Consider the following 20547-nt stretch of genomic DNA (forward strand, 5'->3'; position numbering starts at 1 on the left):
TGAGCTTTTTTGGAATTTCTTAACCGTGCACATGAATACTGTGCAAATAGTATTATGATTTCAGAGCTATTCTATAATTACATTCAATGAAAATGAAATAAATTCCTTCAGCTTGGCTCTCTGAAAATCTTGAACATAATTTAGAGTAAATATTATAGTTCTTTTGAGGCTGTTTTTCTGTGAATTAATTAAAGAACGTTCATTTAATTTAGTAGATTTTACATATTTTAATTGTCTTTTTACTGTATTTTAGAACTCGAAATACGCAATAACAAAGATGTATAAGATAAATTATATTCATCTTTTAATGCAGACCTATTGTTCTTCATGTATTCATATTCAGAATTTACGTAACTCATATAACTTTAATCTCCTACTATTTTAGTAACACAATTTAAACTTTTATAGTTTTACTCTCCTCTCACAGAAGTTGCTAAATAATAAAAATACAGTAAAATATGGAACAGGACATCAGAGATACCTATCGAATCAGAAAATACACATCAATAAAATAAAAACACATCATATAAAACATTCGTTTACCTGTAGAAGTACAGATTAAACAATTTTCAAATATAACAATGGAAAAACTTAAAGATTCAATTTTTTTAATTGAATAAGTTCAAGTTTATTCATTTCAAATTTTAAATCGTTAAGTGAAACAAATTTGAAACATAACCATCCAAACTGCAAGAACTCGATACTTTCGAAATTGAATAATGTTCAATATCTAATTTTGATAATATATACAATTTATAATTATGATATGTAATATGAGTTGGAGAAAATTCGAGATTTTCTTGAAACATGTTCAGTTGAACTAAACAATTTATGAAGGTCGAAAATCTTTTAACAAAATCAGGATCGCGAGTCGAAAATCTCGAAACTTTCTATTTGGGTTTCTCGATCTCCATGAAGTTTTGAGTTTGCGTTAAAATTTTTCAAGAAAATTTCGAATTTTCTTGAAGTCACCTCGAATGCATAACTATAACTGAGACTGGGGCAAAGTTGTTCACATAAATAAATCATCTGGTTATTTAATACGAACTGTCTCGTCGTTCCGAAATTCGGAATGACAAGTCCAATACTTTTCATACACTTAGCTAGTATAGTCCCGAATTTTCGGGACGACTAGGCACAGCCTATTTAATATAATACGCAAAAGTTGTAGGTCTGCCGATTCCCGATGAAAAATGCGAGCATAACATAATGCTGTTCAAGAATTTTGTGATCTTTGAAATACAATGATTTCTAAATTAAAGTACCGAATTAAGGTTTCAAACGCCAACGAAAGGAAAAATTGTAAATAAATGGTAAATTTAACGGCTCAATGATAATATGATGAATGAAGATAATCTGCAACATTTTGTAATGTTTTAAATTAAAAATACGAATTTCAAAACAAAAATTAATTAAAAAATTGTACATATCTTCTTTCAAATTGAATGATATTTGTTTCTGATAACCGATTTCCGATAGAAAATATTAACATAACCTCAAATTGTTAAAAAAATTTAAATCATCTTTGAATAGTTGTTGAATCTTCTTTGAAATATAATACTTCTACAAAAATGTAAACTTTAATCAAATAGTTGAATTTTAAACCTACAAAGACGAATTCTTAACAAAAAATGTAATAATTGATATTACAACCAAAACATACGAAATTTCTACCACAAGAAATCTATCTCATAACAAAAAGACTAATTTTCAAACAAATAGTTCATTTCCAACCAAAAAAGATCAATTATCAATAGAGGAATGAATGTTCAAGAAACAAATAAAAAATTAATTTAAAAAAAAATAGTTTAACTTTTAATCAAAGAGATGAGTTTCCAAATAAAATTATGAATGTGGAAACAAAATAATGTAGTTAATTTTTTAACCAACAAATATAAATGTACATCGAATAATGTAATAGTAGATATTTCAACAAATTTTTTTTTTTAATCAAGAAAAGTTGAATTCAGCCCAAAAAGATGAACTTTTAACACCAAAATATGAATTTTTAACCAGAAGTTAATTTTCTACCATAATAGTTGAATTTTAATCTTTTATCAAAAATTTTTAATTTTAAGCCAAATAATAAAAGTTTTAACTAAAAATAGAAAGAAGATTGATTTAAAAAAAATAGTTTAACTTTTAGTCAGAGAGATGAGTTTCCAAATGAAATTATGAATGTGGAAACAAAATGATTTAGTTAATATTTTAACCAAAAAATATAAATGTGCATCGAATAATGTAATAGTAGATATTTCAACAATTTTTTTTTTTTTAATCAAGAAAAGTTGAATTCAACCCAAAAAGAGGAACTTTTAACACCAAAATATGAATTTTTAACGAGAAGCTCATATTCTACCATAATAGTTGAATTTGCAACTTTTTAACGAAATGTTCTAATTTTAAGCCAAAGAATAAAAGTTTTAACTAAAAATATATTCGTCAGGTACAAGCACCTACGAAAAAAAGAAATAAAAATAGAAGGCAATTATATACAAAAAAAAAGAAAGTAAAAAAAAACTATTTTCATTACATACTAAAAATGACTAACATAAATATTATTTCAGGGTGGCCGGAAAACCTTTGTTTTAAATGCCCTAATTTTTCCCTGGTCAATTACACTTTCGCGGATCATTAATATTCAAAGACCAAAATCTTAATATTGTGCTTCTTATAGAAAATTCCTAATTTTTGCATGATTTTTTTTTAATTTCCTGATTTCCAGTTTTTCCCTGAACTACGGCCACACGGTTTTTTTAAAAACAAAATTAATTGAAAAAAAATAAAAATTCTATTTTCTGTGTATTTAATCAATGATGAGATTAAATCTATAATATTGAAGAAAATCAATTGAAACGTTTTTTAATCGTTTTTTCAAGATTGTATTGAGACTAATTCGGCAGGCTGTGTTTCGAACACTCTCCCCTGCCTTTCAAAATAGCACTTGCAGTGTTTCGTTATTTGACAGCTAGGATCTCCCCAGAACTACTCGACACGACGCCCTAAAGCCCATAATTTCACTCAATTAGGGGAACCAGTCCTATTGCGTATTGGATTGTGTCGTTGAACCGTGTAAATATCGGACCGATATGTCTATGCGCAAAGGCGCGCCTCTATTGATAATCCATTACGGCAACTCGCACCTGTTAAGGCGACAGAGACAATGTACTCGTCGACGGTTTAGAGAGGAAAAAAATCGCACACAGGCACATCTCAGCTTGCCATGATCGATAGTTTTTATTTCCTGGCGACATATGGTCAGGCGTCATAACCTTGCATTAAAATAGGGGAAAAAGTCGTTTGGGACGTTAGAGCTTCCTTCTTCCTGTGGCGAAAGGACTATATATGCTCCATTTAACAATCACTTTAATAGGCAACTAACTTTTTTTTCTAGACCATGAAATTAATGCTTTCTTCATTAAGAAACATGGACAGGAAATAAAAAAAAAATTATGATTCAGGTAACTTACAATTAGTTATTTTATACACATATTTATACACATATTTCTGATGTGAGAAAAAACGTATAAAAGCAAAATAATACTGCTTGACTTACATCAAAATCCAACTTCTTTATCGTAGGGGAACCTCCCTACGCAGACAGCACCGTACAGTGGATAATTGTAAAAGAAAGCGAAATGCCTATAGTGAACTCAATTTACAGATTTTTTATGATTTATGTTGAAAAAAAATTAATCTTGAGACGGAATTTTGTATTATAATTATTTATGATAAAAATAAGATATTGTTTTTCATATGAACAAATAACTTTGTCCTGAACATTCGTAATTTTTTTCAATAAAATCCTTGGAAATTCCTGGAAATTATTTAAATCGAAGTGTATCGTCGTACCAAAATTCGGGATGACAAGTCCAATATTTTTCATAAGCTTAACGAGTCCTCCCGAATTTTCGGAACGACTAGACGTAGCCTTTTTAAATACCTTAACGACTGTGCTTCTGCGTGATTTGTGAAAAGTTTTTCTATCCACTGTACGGACATTTCAGCTATTTAAAAAAATAAAAAATGAAGGGAGGGGGATAGAAAAGACTAGCCCTTATAATTTTTCTTTGAGTGCAAAATATTACGTTTTTTAGTTACATAGTTTGGAAATTTTTGTTAGAATTAAACAAAAAAACTTGGGGAGAAGAGTATTTTAAATGAAACCATGAATGCGCACCTTGTGCCAATTACTTATATATAATATAAAATTTAAATATATATATATATATTACGATAAAGTCGCAATAATCATATACAAAAATTTGACTCACCCTCTCGATATTGAATTACGTTGTCATGCTGGGCGTTGATAATCATACATCGATAACAGTTCTCGGCACTGAAAGGATGAAATGTATTAATATCAGAGAATTCATAAATATTTGCAGCTATATACTATGTTGTCTCAAATAAAGAAATATTTTTTATTTGATATGGCACTGCCCGATTAAAAATGCTTCGACTAGAGTTCGACTTGATGATGTCTTGTGTTCGTCTCCAAGACATCGATATCTGGCTGCGGACATGAGCCTTCATCTTACTTTTATGGTCACGACAGGTAAGACGGCGTTTACTTGTCTCAAGTCGAGTCTGGGCTTGGCTCAGATGATCGGCAGAAACTTATCTCAATAAGAACCTTCTTCTACTCAGAAATGAGATTAAAATTAATTATTAAAAAATTTGCAATTATTAAATAAGTTATTGTTAATTACAAAATTCAGAATTCTGTGGGTCTGAGCGAGGATCACCCTTAAACATTTTCTTAAAAAAATTAAAACTGTAATTTTCTAGAAGGATCTTCTAAGCCGTTAGAAATACGTAAAAAAATAACATATTCGGTATCCTCGACAAAAAAGTACAATACAAAGGAAAATCCGTAAATAGATTGATTTTAATATTTAACCGCTTATCTTAGAGTCATAGCAATTCGACTAAAGACATAAATATATGTGTTCAAGATATAGAAAATTGTCTCCAAGACATAAATTGAAGTCTGGCTCCGTCTCAAAACTGAGGCCTGCGCAATTCGAACTTTTCGACTTCAGCATGTCTTGATAGGGGACAATTCAAATCGAAACCAAGGCTAAGGATTTTTACTCGGGTGCTTATAAAAAGCTTTCATTTTGAATAAAAGTAATTGCAAACACTTGAAAAAATTGAAGAACTTTAAACAGTAAAAATTTTGCCTGCGCTCCACTTGTAAATCGAGTCTTAAATTTTACTTCAAACTGGATCAGTTGTTCCAACTATTTAAAAATGTAGAAACCCTAAGTTTTTCTTACTTTGTAATTACTTTGTAATTTGATTTTGCTTGGAAATCGTAAAAACACGGTGTTTAAAGTAAAATCGTAAAATTTCAGTTTGCAAATCATGCAGCAGGTATAGAACATCCTTTTCCACAGAAAAATAAACAGATTTATTTTATTTTACTTGACAAAAATCATATGAATCAGGAATTTGGAGAAAATCGCAAGAAATATTTTTAAAAAATCATGAATTTAAATGGGTGGAAAAGAGTCCATTCGAAGAAGATAAAACATCCCCTTGTAGAGCATAAAACATATTTTAGGATTATCCACAAACTTCTAGTGAAAAGACATTTTCTGAAGGAAGTATTAAACAATTCTTTAACTAAAAGAAACCTTTGCAATTATTTTATATTAAAGTATTATACCAAAGTAAAATTAGTTTAGAAATTAAAGTTTCATTGAAATTGACCTAATTTCAATTGAAATTAAGCCACATTTAAAATTCAATTAGGAAATTCAGACAATGAAGTGCATTTCGAACCAAAAAAGATGAAATTAATACCAAAACAAATAAATTTTGTGTAAATTACTTTAATTATTTATACCATAGATATTAATTTTCAATAAAAAAGTTGATTTCAATTCAAATAGTTGAAATTTTTAACAAAATCGCTTAATTGTTTAACATGAAGATTAATTCTCTACCAAAAACGACGAACTTTCTATACAAAATCCGAATTTTCAACGCAATAATTAATTTTTCAAGGAAAGAGACGAAGTTCCAATTAAAATGATAAATCTTTAACAACAAAATTCATTTTCAACAAACTACCTCAACTTTCAACCAAGTAGCTCAACTTGGAACCAAAAAGATGAATTTATTAACGTTGATGTATAAATTTAAATTAAAAAATAGACTTATTTTTATCAAAAACAGTTTTAATTCATTCAGAAACCTGATCTAAAAAAAATTAATTTTCATCAAAAGAATTAATTTTTGACAAAGAATTGAACTTTAAACTAAGCAGAGGAATTTTCAAGAAAAAATGGTACATCTTTTACAAAAATTAATTTTCATCATTAATTGACAAATTTGTTAACATTTACATACTATCTTTAACGTCTGTGATAATGTATCTGAATTCCATAGACCATCATTAACAACCCTGTATGTGAGTTTCGAGCATCATGTCTGGCTAGGAATTACTCGACTAATTCCTCGAAATGGAATAATTCTAGCAAATGGTAAATGGTAACTGCAATTCACGATGGAAAATTGTGTATCAATTTTGAGAGGCACGGTGGAGGCATTAAGAGAGATCATAGGTTTGAATAAACCCGATTTCGGTGAATTACTAGGAAAGAGCTGGTTCTCTCTAGAATTCAATCGGACTCACAAATCGTTGAGAATCTACTGGTGAAATCCGATTAAGGTATCAATTTTGCTATTTGACGGACGCTCAAAGGGAATATGATTACGCGTAACAAAAAAATAATAATAAAATAAACTGTAGATCACCGACGGCATTAGCTGCCCGATGAATCTCGACTCGGATGGGGTGACACATCAGCGATGTATGACCAGGTTGTGTAATTCTCTGCGTTTATAGCGAATGTCGAGCGGACTGTTTGATACCGAGGAAGATTGTGCGCATTCGACATTTAAAAACAGGTTGAACTCGGGAGCGGTTTATTATAGTTTTCCTCGCTCCTGGACAAATCAGAGTACTTCGAATAAAGTCCGAATGCAGCCGCGGTAAACAAAAAAAATTACAGGACCGTACCCAGTAGAGTTCTGAGCCGGTTATATTACTTTGAGAACGGTAATGAGAATGAGAATATTACCGAGAATATAACAGAGAAATAAAATCTTTTTTTGATAAAAATGCAACTGTTTCGTTAGAAATTAAGCTATTATACTATTTTCTTGAAAACTTAACTATTTCGTAGAAAATTTACTTTTTTTTTTAAATTTATATTTTGGTGTTCAAAAATGAACTGAAATATTTTGTGGATGAAAGTTCCATTTATAAAAAAAAAATTGTTTTTCATTACAAATTCATCTGTTTTAGTACAATTTCATATTTTTTTGATAAAAATGCAACTATTTACTAGAGAATTCGACAATTTTGTTAAAAAGTCATCCTTTTTGGTTAAAAATTCGTCTTTTTGGATAGAAAATGCAATTTCTTTGGTAGAAAATGATTTCTTTTTAAAAAATTCAATTTTTGATGTTACTGAGTTAAAATAAATAAATTTCATATTTTTTGATAAAAATGCAACTATTTGCTGGAGAATTAAACAATTTTGTTAAAAAGTCATCCTTTTTGGACTAAAATCTATTTCAACAGAAAATTCAACTTTTGTTTTTGAAAATTTACCTTTTTGATTTAAAACTTCATCAGCTATAGAAGAAATTTTATTTTTGTATGAAAAGGCAACTTTTTGATTAAAAATCGTTCTTCTTTGCTTGATAATTCAACTAATTTGTTTAAAACATTTGGCTGAATCGCTTTGTTAAGAAATCACTTTTTTGGTTGAAGATTTATATTTTAAATTGAAAAGTTATCTCGTTGCTTAAAAGTTTAATTATCATGTCATAAATATATCTTTTAGGATTTATATTTTTTAGTTAAAAATTTGCGTTTTTTTTGTAAAAAAATAATTTTTTATTGAACAGTCATATTTTTTCTTTGAAATTTGAATTTTTTTAAAGAAAATTTGTCCTCTGGTTTGAAGGTTCAATAATTTATATAAACTTTTATTTATTTTTTGAGTTAAAAATTTTTATTTGTTGGAAATTCGTCTTTTTGGTTTTAAAATACTTCTGTTGTATAAATTTCATTCTTTTTTCAATTAAAATATAAACTATGGCTTTTTTTCGTTGGCAATTTGTCTTTTTATGTTGAATATTCAACTATTATGTTAAAAATTCAATTATTTTGTTAAAAATTCCAGTATTTTGTTAAAGAGTTATCTTTTAAAGTAGAAAATTTTTGTTTGTTTGAGATAAATTAATACATTTGAAAATGTTAAATTTGCATATGAAACACTGTTTTATTCCGCTTATAAAATATTCTATGGTAAAAATATCATAAGATTAAAATTCTGGTATTGGAATATTAATGATTTGAAATGAAAAATTAGTCAAAGAAAAATCAAAGAATTTTGAAAATGTCACGCGTCTAAGTTTTCCGGGAGTGGGGTCTTCTTATTCTACTTCGTGGTATTTATTAAGTAATGTGAGACAATTTAATTATGAGGTTTGAGTTTCAGCCTAACAGTATTAAATAATTAATGAGCTTTTTTTTGCATATTTTAAATTCCTGAATATGTCTGAGCTTCAAAATAATTTATATTCTACCGCTGATATAACCTGAACACTAAAAATATTTTTAAAAATCATAAATTCTTAAATTCTGTAAAATTCTTTTAAATTCTCCTAAATTCTGTCATATTCTCGGTTATATAACCTGAACTTAAATCCTCGGGAATTTAAGAACTCTAATACCCAGTGAAGTGGTGGTATCTGAACTCATGCTAAAAGCACTTAAATTATACTTAAGCAGCAGAGTGACCCGTGTCACCTGGGGTTTATATAAAGGCATAGGTTTTACCGCAATGCTACGGGACTTAAATGGACCAGTCTAACAAGGAAATAATAATAATTTATGTTGTTGTAATTTATATAATTTTGGATATATTAGCTAAATGTAAATAAAAAAACTTACTGCTCGTGAACGATGTACATATCATTCCTATCTTTGTTCCTCTCGATGCAGGACCTTCCGCCTAAGACTGTCGTGTTCACTATGACAGGTGTCTCTCTGCCATACTGGAACCATTTCCCCTCCCAGCTTGATGGAAATTCGCATGTTCCTGGTATAAAAAATGTATAATGATTCATTAATCTCTCACTCGACTTTCCTAAGAAGATTGGAATCAATTTTAGGTACACTGGCGTGAGCTTCATAAGGAATATTGCAAAGTCAGAAAGTAAATAAAATATACATATGATTAAATAATTATTAAATGGTTAATTATTAAAATAAAATAAATGTATATCAGGAATAACAATAAATCGATGGAATTCATGAAATTTCTAGGTGATTTACAAAAAATTCAAGACGAGTTTAAAAGAATCCAACATAAATTTAACAAAAAAAAAATAATAATCCACTCAATTTAGTAGAATTGAATGAATTTTGAAGAATTGTAGTGAATTTAACAAAAATCCCTTGAAATTCTTTAGATATATTAAAAATTAGCCTTGAAATATTTTCAAATACAAGCAAAAATTTGTAACTCTTTGAACTTCTTTTAAATCCCTTGAAATTTGTAAAGCTCTTGAAAATTCCTTAGAATTTTGTTGAATACTCTAAAAAAAATTTGAATAACTTCAAATTGTTCAAACATATTAAAAATTCCATGGACAATTTTAAAAATACCTTCGAATATTGCAAATACTTTGAAATATTTAAAAACCATTTGGCACTTTTTAAAGGTCTCAGAAGGTCATTGGAATCTATTAAACACCCTAAAATATTAAAAATACTTTACAATTCCATCAAAATATGTATGTCAATTAAAAATTCCTTGAAATTTTTTTAAGTTTCGTGGAATATTGCAAATAATTTGGATTCATCTGGAATCCCCTCAAGCTTTTAAAAGCTCTTGAAAATTTCTTGGAATTTTTTAAACTACACTGAAATATTTTAAATGGGTTAATTTATTGCATGAAAAGTTAATTTGAGAAAAAAAGTGAATAAAAATGACTGTGTGCCAGATCTGCGTTCTAGAATGCAACATAAAAAAATTTCTTTTCTATACTGTTTAAAAAAATAAAGTGAGGTGACAGTTTTCAAATACTAAATAATAAAAAATAAAAAATTGCTATATATAATAATAAATAATTAACTTTTTAATAGACTACGAAACCCTTTTTTGCTGGAGCGCGGCACCCACTTTTACTATTTTATTTGTTTCATTGTACATTCTCTAACCAGAATTTGTCTGTATTAAAAATGCAATGGTACTTGAAAACGTTGTAATAGGCTGCCAGCTTTTTAGCTCGCGCCTGCTTCAGTCATTGGTAAATGGCTTTCTCGATTCTTTTAGTATTTTTGCAGCGAGGATTATATAGATTTAACGCCTTAACAGAGTACAGTTAATACTACAATGCGGGCTACTTTAACGACCCAATTGAACGTTTCACAAAGGTCGTCAAAGCGCTTATTCAAAAGCTTGACGGATAAAAGGGTTTTCTTGCTCTTTCCTCCGATACGTGATATTGAATTTTATGTTGGTCTTTTTATAATTTATCGACTATTAAACGACAAGTCGAGTCGAGTGTTCAATGTTTGCTAGGCTTTAAATGATCTCCAGTCTCGTGACGGAAAGTCTAGAAGCTAGGTATTAGGAAAGTAAAAAAAGAAAATTGGTTTATTATTCAAGGTAAACACTGAGCATATAATAGTCTTTTTAATAATATTGTCTACCTAAGAACTTGTCGCGACAGCAGGCAATAACTATTAATGAAATGGAAATCGATAGATTTATAAGTGGTTAAGTAAAAAATTAATTAACTAAATTATTAGAAGACCGCTAATAGTAATCTTATAAAATATTTTGTCTCTGAAGAGTTGTGTAGAAATATAAACTGGTAATGAGATATTAGGAGTGCAGTCAGTCTAAGTTTTCCGTACAAAATGAATTATAGGTTTTAGTATTTTCAATGAAAAATTAAAGTTTTGAAAAATATCCTTTTGGCGTCTTTTCGAAGAAACTTTGAGCGAAACTGAAAGATAAGTAATTGAAACTATAATGAAATTTGTTCTTCTGTTTGTTTCCACGTCAGACAGTAAATAAAGTTGCAATCTTATACCTTGAGAATTAACCAAATGTTGACTCAAGAACTTCGGAGAAAAAGAATGACACTTTCAGTACAATTTAATTATTATTACTTTTTATATTGTAATCTTTTCGCCATAAATTAAGATAGCTACTAAAATTAAAAAAAGGCTCTTAAATTTGAAAGCGAAACAGTGAAACATCCAAGGTGAAACAGCAATGAATTTGAAAGAATTTAAAATAAAAAATTTTTTAATTCAAATACAATAATTCTACGATTTTAAATGCAGCTAATCTCAACTTAGTAGAAGCCTATGACAAATAATTTTAATTCTCAAATAACTCGCGTTCGAAATTACACAATTATGAAATCTCTTTGCTTGAATATATGTTATTCCTATTTTAATAGTTCCCGATTCAAATATCAATTTTTCAGCAAAATTTCGTTTTTAAACAATTTACAATTGTAAAATTTTAATAATTTCAATCGTTTGAAGCTAAGCTGATATTTAAAATAAAAGTGTTCAAAATCAAATAATTTTTTATTTAAATATTCAGAATTTGTACAACTTCTAAACAGAAATGGTGAATAATTTTTTATTTAAACTGAAGAATGGTCTAATTTTAAAACTAAATAGATTAAAATATCAAAATCAACGACTGACTTTGAGGAATACTTGGATTCATACCAAGATACCTGAATTCTCTGAAGCACTTACAATAAATTCATTTTTCGGCTATTTTTTAATATTTAAATATGATTCGCTTAAAGTAATAAACTGTTAATAACTAACTTCAGAAATTTTTGAAGACATTTAGATAGCGATACACTTTTTTTATTACTATTAGCAATGTCGTAAACCGAGGGCCGCTCGCCAATCACGATGAAAAGAGAAATGTAAAATGGGCAACAATAATTTTTCATAACTGCTGATATACTATATAATAAAGAAATTTGATTTAAAAAAATATCATGAATGCAAGTGTACTTTAAAAAATATTAGATAAAAGTTTGAAAAATAAATGTTTGAACTAGAAGGCTGTATACAACAACAACGAGTGCGGCGTAGAAACGCCTACGCGTTACAGTCACTACAACCCGAAAAAATTTCTTGAACAAAAAAACTGTTTTCTTGGATATACATGAAGATTTGATTGAATCAAACAAATTTTGGTTTATTCAGCAAAATTTATGTATTTAAAAAACACTTTTTTCATTCAGCTTCACCCCACAAAATACTCTATTTACCAACAGATTTTGTTAAATCAACCAAAATAATTAGTGGGGTCAGCCAAATATTGTGTTCTCCATATAATAACCATTTTCTATGATTGAACCGATAAAAATTTTGTATGGATGGCTTTTCAGAAAAAACGCATTTAAAATTGGCAATTGCTATATTCAGAAGCTTCAGAATGATCCGTTAATGTGGATGTTTACCATATGGGTTATAATATTCTTTATAAAAATAGTAAGCTGCATACTCTGCTGAATTTATAGGATGATGATTGTTCTTATAAAAATGTCTAAACAAACGCTGATGTTTATGCTCTACTGAAACTTGGGAATTAATGTGCAGTTGATTATCGTGGAAATTTGGAAGATCACGAGGAAGATAAGCAATATGTGTATGATTAATGTGTTTAGAGTGTCCTGTTGAAAAATAAGACTATAAGAGGAATTCCCATTGACGCATTGGAGGTCCATAATTATTCACATGTGTAGAGGACGTTCACTTGCGAAACGTCCAGTAAGCTCATCAAAAAGTTCCAACTCGCCCTCGCTATTAAGTTTCAGACTTAATCCCTGATTGGATTTCATACCTGATGATTCAGAATGCTCATCAGAGAGTCGCTGAGTCTGTTTTTTTTCCTTTAGGTAGCATAACTAATGATATTTCTGTCAAATTTCCAACGGGATTTATGAATTCCCAATGTCAACAATATGTCTAAAATTATGAAAAGTGGAATGAATAAGATAGCTTAAATTATTCAGTTGCAATCGGTGATTTATACAGAATTCTTGTAAATTAAATTTCACATAATATGTGTACGCTAAAATCTGGCCAGCAAACATTACATTTCATGAGAAAAATTTTCTGATACACTCAGAAAAATGTTTTCTTACATCAAAGAAACATTTATTTGACCCTGTGTCAAAGATAGAATTTTTATGATTCAAACATAAAAATTTCTGAGTGTACACAAGACTCTTTATATCTGATTCACATGATCCAGATGTTGACAGAATTGGCCAAGTGTTGGAATAATAATAATAATTATTTTATTCACGATAGCGACTCGCGCTAAATGTCAATAATTCTTTAGTCCAGAAATAGCTAGCCCTGGAAAAACCAGTATTTAAATACCGTTAACTGGGGATAAGCGGCGCACCCTTTATTCTGAATTTTTGAATGTGATATTTGCTTCTTTTATGGAGAACATATAGAGGCTTGCAGTTAAAAATTGGAAAACTTTCATTGCAAAACTTAGAAGAAGTTATTTCGAGTATCAATGTGAAAACTGAAATCCGTTATTTAAAAAACTTCTCGTAAATTAAATTTAGGATAAGATCTGTTCACTGAAAGGTGGAAAAAATATGCACTGCATTTCATGAGAAAAATCTGCAACTCTTCACATCTGATCCAAACCATCCAGATGTTGACGGACGATTGAAATTGGCCAAGAATTTCAATAATAATGATTGTTATTATTTTATTCCAATAACTACTAGCTTGGTAGAGTTTTTGACTTAAAGTGTTTTTCCGATTAATTTTGCCAAAATAAGAGAATAAAAACATGAAGATGACGACCAGTGCACGGAAAAACTGATTTATTCTCTTCTTAATGGCATGTGATACTACGTCGTGCGGTCAATCTGGTACAGTTCCATCGGGGTTTTCCCCACAAAAATAAAAATTTTTTAAAACTGAATTCAGAGATGCTATAAAATATCACAACAGAAGTCCCCGGACTCTTTTTTGAGGGATAGCCCCATAAACAAATATATTGTAAGAAATACAAGCTTTATGCATGTGAACTATTTTGAGGTTAGGATCGTTTTCCAGCTTTATTATTGTAGGAAAGAAGCCCAGGATATCTAATACTGATAAAATCGATACTAATTCCTAAGTTCAACAAAAATTAATCGAAATTAGCACTAAAATTATTTAAATTAACCCACAAAAAAAGTGTGCGAGGACATCCGTTAGCATGTTCGCAATCATGTCCCAAATTTTTAAAACAAAATATTTATTATTATAGGAAAAAAGCCGCGAAATCGAAAACTGGTAAAATCGATAATTTTCTAAGTATTACATGCCCTTAACTATAGATAAAACTGAGACAGAATTTCGTAACGGACAATTGATGATTTTTGAGAAATTTTCTCGCCAATATAATATCGTAGCTGTTCAAAGTAAGAAGCATTATCTCACATCCTGTAAAAGTATTAGAAATTTGATATCAGTAAGACACGAACAATTCGCAATCAGATAATACATTATTTTTGCCTGTTGATGTAACGATATCTGTCCCCAACCTTCAATTGGAGATTCATACGAAAAATATTTTCGGGCATCTGAAATTGAATTCGCTGATGTTCATTTAAACTCACTAGATTTTTGTTTTTCTCTATGCATGAAATACATCCTCCAAAACTTAAAAAAACCTCTTTTTATGTACAAAAAATGAAGTTTTTAGCTCTACAGTTTCAAATGTATATATTTCATTTATTTTAAGTAAAATAATCAAAAACGTTATTCGAAAAAATTGAGATATAAAACCGTTAACATAAGACACCATTATGCGTCAAAAGCTTCTGCTTTTTTGTCAATAAGCCACATATCTCAGATGATGTATAAGTATGTTTTTTAAGGGTTATTATTATTTTCCACGTTTTAGTCCGTGAAAAATTTAGTTTGCTTAAGGGGGGAATGGAGGATAAGCACTTGCAAAATTTTTTTAAATTTATTTTTCTTTTTATTATAAAATATTTTTAAAATATTGTATCAAAATTTTAAGTCAATCGGAGCAGAACTCTTGAAGTTATAGGTTTAAAGCCGATCATCCTCATAGACCGCACACTAGAAAAATGGCTATTTGGGCCAACTATTTAATTTGTAAGATATGGTACTGCTATTTTGTTAGTTGGGAGAACCATTTACTTACTTGCTGGTACTAACTAAATAGTCGCGACAACTAATAGAATTGTTATACGAACTAATAAAATAGTAGTATCGACTAATAAAATTGCAATACCATACCTTACTAACTAAATAGTTGGCTCAACTAACGATTTTTTTCAGTGCAGCTGCGCTTGAAAATATAGGAACGTACCAAAAGACAACGACAAATACTATAAAATAATAGAATTTTTATTAGTTTTCACGACACTTTCTCTCTTCGTGAAGTGTGTACAGTGTAATGGAAAAAAGAAGGATTTTACAAAAACTACTCCTTTTCAAATCCTTTTCAAACTTGGTAAACTTTTTCTACATATAAAAATCCTCCCCCCAACGATATTTTAGTTAACATTTTTTTATATTAACGTTGTTTTTCACTTAAAAATGACGACATTTTTCGTACAAAATCGCATATTTTACTTCAAATGATCACAAAATTTTTTTAAAATAAATAAATCCTAAAATGATCGTCGAGGGAAGGAAAAACTTATATTTTAACTAAATTTTGAAACTTTTTTATTTCCGATAAATCTACGTTGAGATATCGCTGAAACCGCAAATCATCTTTTTCAAGAGGCGTACTCGAAATTGCTCTGTCACTGGCTTATTTCAAGATATTTTTCTACAAAAAAATTACTATTTATTTCCAGAATAATACTTTTTAACATGCAAAACATTTAAATACATTTACTTCAACCAGATCTCTAAAAAATTCATAAAAAAAGCATTTTTTCATGCATTATCCCCCATTCTCCCCTTAATAGTCGCAAATAATTAGTTATCAGCATAAATTTTATCAAGTGGGTTATTTTCCCAATAATTGATGCGACTTTCTCAAATTGAACATTTCTAACCCGATTCCTCTAAAATTACATTTTTTATAGAAAGGTCTTACAATAATGCAATTTCAAATTGGAATCATGGGAATATTTTGTAGTACTTATATTATTAATTTTTTTATTTAAAAAATTGTCTAAATTATTGACAATATTCACAATAAAACTAGAGTTTTCATTCTTTTTTAGCCAATTTGGTCAGAAACTTGTTTAATGAACGTTAGTATTTCTAATTATTTAGCGATAAACTTCTATTTTATTTATCTTTTACCTGTGTAATTTTTCTATCTAGGTATAATTTTTGTATAATACTTTTATCAATACCGTTCATGACCGCTGTGCTTGAATATAATATAGACTGATAAAAATAAAAATAGAGCAGTGATTCTAACTTTCAAAAGAAACTTTTGTATATGTTTCTATCTTTATCTAAACAAATTTTCTATTTTCCATCCACCCTAATTATCAATCCCAAATATATAATTCTACAAATCACAAAAACCCAAATATCCAATAAAATCAACAGAAAACAACGTATTCTCTCTCTCTACTTTTGTGAAATTAACACAAGCTTTTCGTTTGTTTGTTTCCTAAACCTTGCAGTTTAAAATACTTGAAATTCTAGCTACAATCGACCGATTTTTTCAAAAAAAATCTACCACTCTGAAATAAAACTCTTCAATTTCCAAACCTCTCAATTAAAAGTCATCCAGCAATCGCTCTGTGCACATCGGTTAGAACTAAACTCTCAAAACTACTTAACCCCTGATCCCAGAAATTTGACAGCATTCAAACTAGGACACTTTTAACTCTCCGAACTTTTCAAATTTCTCTGTTTGAAAAGTTGAAAGCAGTGCGAGCTAGGGGTTTCGTGGTAAACTAGTTACGCCTCTTGGTATTTACGCAAAAGCTTCACCACTCCGCACCACAATTCCAGCACGGAAGCTCTTTCCTAGAAAAGGGAAATTGTACATTTTTCCATACGCTCGCGGCAAAATTTCAGCGCGCATCGTGATACGCATCGGGGGACTGTCAGGCGCGTTATACATATATATTGTGAGGAATATTCATCGAAAAATATAATTCACCATCCCCGACATCATTGCGGATCATTTACCGCGAGCGGTGTGATGTACTCATGCTCATTGGGACGCTTTGAAGTGCCGTTTTCTGTTTATATTTTATAAACATATTTACTAGTACCAATAGAGGCATAATGATCGTAGTCGTTCACGAATACATCCGAGGCCATTATTGTCATCATCTCGGTGTATATACCTGTACTTCGACATGTACTCTTACATGTATATGTATGCACATGTATCCAATATGTGCCTTCGTTTATTCGCGCACGGTGTTGTCCATAACGTATCACGCGGCAGCATGTGCTCCCACGCACACTAATTTACAGGTACATACCAACAAATGCACGCACATGCGCATTTTCGGTGGGGCAATATGGCCCAAGGCAGTGGCGAACAGGACGCTCGTTTCCCACGAAGGACCGCCAGCCTCGGGGGCTGTTCTGTGGGGGATGGGGTTGGGGTACTCCACCGTCCATGCTCGGTATGTGTGGTTCCTATATAGCCTTGTCTTCCAATTAACGCTATTGTGCATGCCATGTATATATACACAAGTGTATATACATATGTGTAAATAGGATATGGACACTCGTCCGTATAGCAATGGGGAACATGCACAATGCACATTCTATGACAATATGTATACACATGTTACGAATAATGCTTATGTATATGTTTATATGTAACAATATGTATATATGTATGCGGTATTCGTATAGGGTGCACCGAAAAAAGGGCAGTGCGAGGTCAAATGTTGCGGAGGCATAACAATTTTAGCACTCGCTGTTGATATTCATTCCCTGCTGTGGAAACGACATTTAGTCTTTTTGCTGGCGAACAAACTCGAAACGCGTCTGTTATCAACCCACGGAAACAGAGTCTAGGGATTGTTGAATTCAATTCGCTGCGCTCGTGTCGAAATCGCTTGTCACAAAGCTGGCGTGAAAGATAAAGGGAACCGATTCGGAAATGGAACTGTTTTGAGGGGACAGATTCCAGAAGATGGGGTTGGATACTTGAGTTGCTCCATTGTTAGAGAGTTCTGCATTTCTGAGCATGATAAGAATTAGACGATTTTCGCTTTATTAATGTAATTTTTCAAAATAAAGATTTATTCCAAAGAAAAAAGAGAACGGTTTCCGATATCGGGAATTTTAATTCTTATTTAATTCGACAAATTCTTTAAATATAAGGCATGTTTTTCACGTGCAGAAATAATAACCTTCCAAATCAATAATTATTTTACAATTGGAACAGGGAAAGCTCAAAGGTGCTAAGTCCAATGAGCCTACATTAACAGGAGAAGCAAAAACCTTTCTAGAGGAACAATGTCCTATCGATTGGGCAATGTTTGTGAAAAAATATATGGCGCTACATGTGCATTTAATAATCTAAAGGACATATCCATAAACTTAGCCTCACTTAGCTTTCCCAGGCATTATAAATAAAAGTAGTACATAAATCGTTAATGAAATCATCTAAAGAACATATTTTCATTTAATTTATAAACAAATAACACTGTTTAACAGGACAAGGAACGTTTGTAGGATTACTACAATATTTTTGTATTTTTATAATAATATTCCCATTTGTTAAATACTTGTAAAAATCCTGCATTGACCGTTGAATTCTTAAACAATGGAATATTTTAGTACAATTAATTCATTTAGTTTGAATTATTTGACTATTTAATATTTTTCAGAGAGAAAATGTCTAAATTTTCAATTCTTCGCTGAGATAGATGTACAAAAAGGCGAAAATGCAATTTTTGAAAAAAACTCAGTTTCGTCAAGAAGTGGATTTAGCACCGTTTAGCTTACCATGATTTCATTTTAGAAATGTCTGCTGTTGAACGTTAAAAATCGTTTTTAATATTTTTTAAACATTTTTAAAATATTTAGTAAAAGTAAACATTACAATAAGTAGGTTTCAAAATAGTTTAAGGAAAATATATAACACATGTTCAACAGTGAGTTACAGTGAAACCCTTCAATAGCCCTCCCTTCTATAGTCCTTCCTAGAAATGACGCCGTGTTGCAGGTTAGTGTAAAAGGAACTTCGCGGGATGCGTGGGGTCTGCGGTTATCACTTAGCCAAGCACTCAGGCGTGAACATACAAAAGCGAAGCGGGCTATAATGAGTTAGATCCCACCCACAGTCAGCCCCAAAATCGGCGCTATAGAAGAGTTTTACTGTAATTTCTATTCCCAAACAAATTAGCTATGAAGCTATTTTAAATTTTTTACAGATAAAACATATTTTTAATTTTAATCAATTTAATTTTCCTGTAAACAAAATTGGACACAATCAACCGTTTAAAAATGCGTTCTTTTTTCATTGCCGCTTGTTAGAGGGTATAAAACTCAGCATGGTAATTAATAATTTTACAAAATGCTGTAGTTTTGGTTAAAGATTTTTAAATATGGCACAGATACGTTTGCTGATTTCGTTTGTAAAAGAAAAAGTGTAAATTTTCACTTAAATTTAAAACTGAGTAAAATATGTACGTCGCGTTAAATTATGTCAGAGTTTTTATTATTTTTTAGTATTAACACGACAAAACTGTAATTTATTTTGAAAACGCATCCATTCAGCTATTAATGGCTGAATTGATGTTTAGATGCTAATTTTCAGACGAAAACGCGATCTACATAATTGATATAAATCCTTACTTTATGAGAAAAGAAATGCTTTGAATTTTATTTCCGAAGAATGTAAGTAAAACTTCCTAAGCGTAAGAATTCCAGCCGCGCGTCTTTGGGATAAAATTCAGTCTTTGTAACAAGCAAAGGTACATAACTGATTTAAGTTTTGCAGAAAACTTATTCTTTAAGATTCAGGCTAAAATAATAACAGTTGAATGAATCATCATTTTAATTGAATGACAAGTTTTTCTGCATGAAAATGAAGTAATTATTTACATAATTTTTCAATTTTTAATCAAAAATATTCTTTTTGAAAATATTATTCTGATTAAAAAAGTAGAATATACAAACAAATCAATTACTGTGTGAAATAAAAAACTGAAATATTCATCAGTTTGTTGAGGCAATTTTTTATCTAGTGTGGATGCATAATATAGTGTTTTTTAACTCTCAAAATTAAATATAATTATTTTCCAAAAGAAGATCTAAATTACAATTGAATTTTTTTTCATAATCACAGTGGGCAAAACGTTATGCAATTTAAAGAATATGATTAAATTACGAGAGTAAGTGAAGTTTAGTTTACTCTGAATCATATGTTGACTTTATTATAAATTGCAGAAACGAAACATTAAATTTCAGTTACATACAACTGAATAAAACATCATCGACCCTACATCCAGACTGTAAAGAGGGTT

At 29.9% G+C, this 20547-nt stretch overlaps 1 protein-coding gene across 1 annotated transcript in view; it reads right to left on the bottom strand.

Moving 5' to 3' along the window:
- The window catches only part of LOC117170094, a 454275-nt gene that overhangs the window by 55906 nt on the left and 377822 nt on the right, over positions 1-20547 (bottom strand). The window contains exons 3-4 of the mRNA XM_033356617.1: positions 8984-9131; positions 4275-4342 (exon numbers count right to left, since the gene is read on the bottom strand). Of these exons, the coding sequence (XP_033212508.1) occupies positions 4275-4342; positions 8984-9131 (216 nt within the window). The remainder of the gene's footprint in view (positions 1-4274; positions 4343-8983; positions 9132-20547) is intronic.

The sequence above is a fragment of the Belonocnema kinseyi genome, chromosome 3 (assembly GCF_010883055.1).
Source record: "Belonocnema kinseyi isolate 2016_QV_RU_SX_M_011 chromosome 3, B_treatae_v1, whole genome shotgun sequence".
Classification (NCBI taxonomy): Eukaryota; Metazoa; Arthropoda; class Insecta; order Hymenoptera; family Cynipidae; genus Belonocnema; species Belonocnema kinseyi.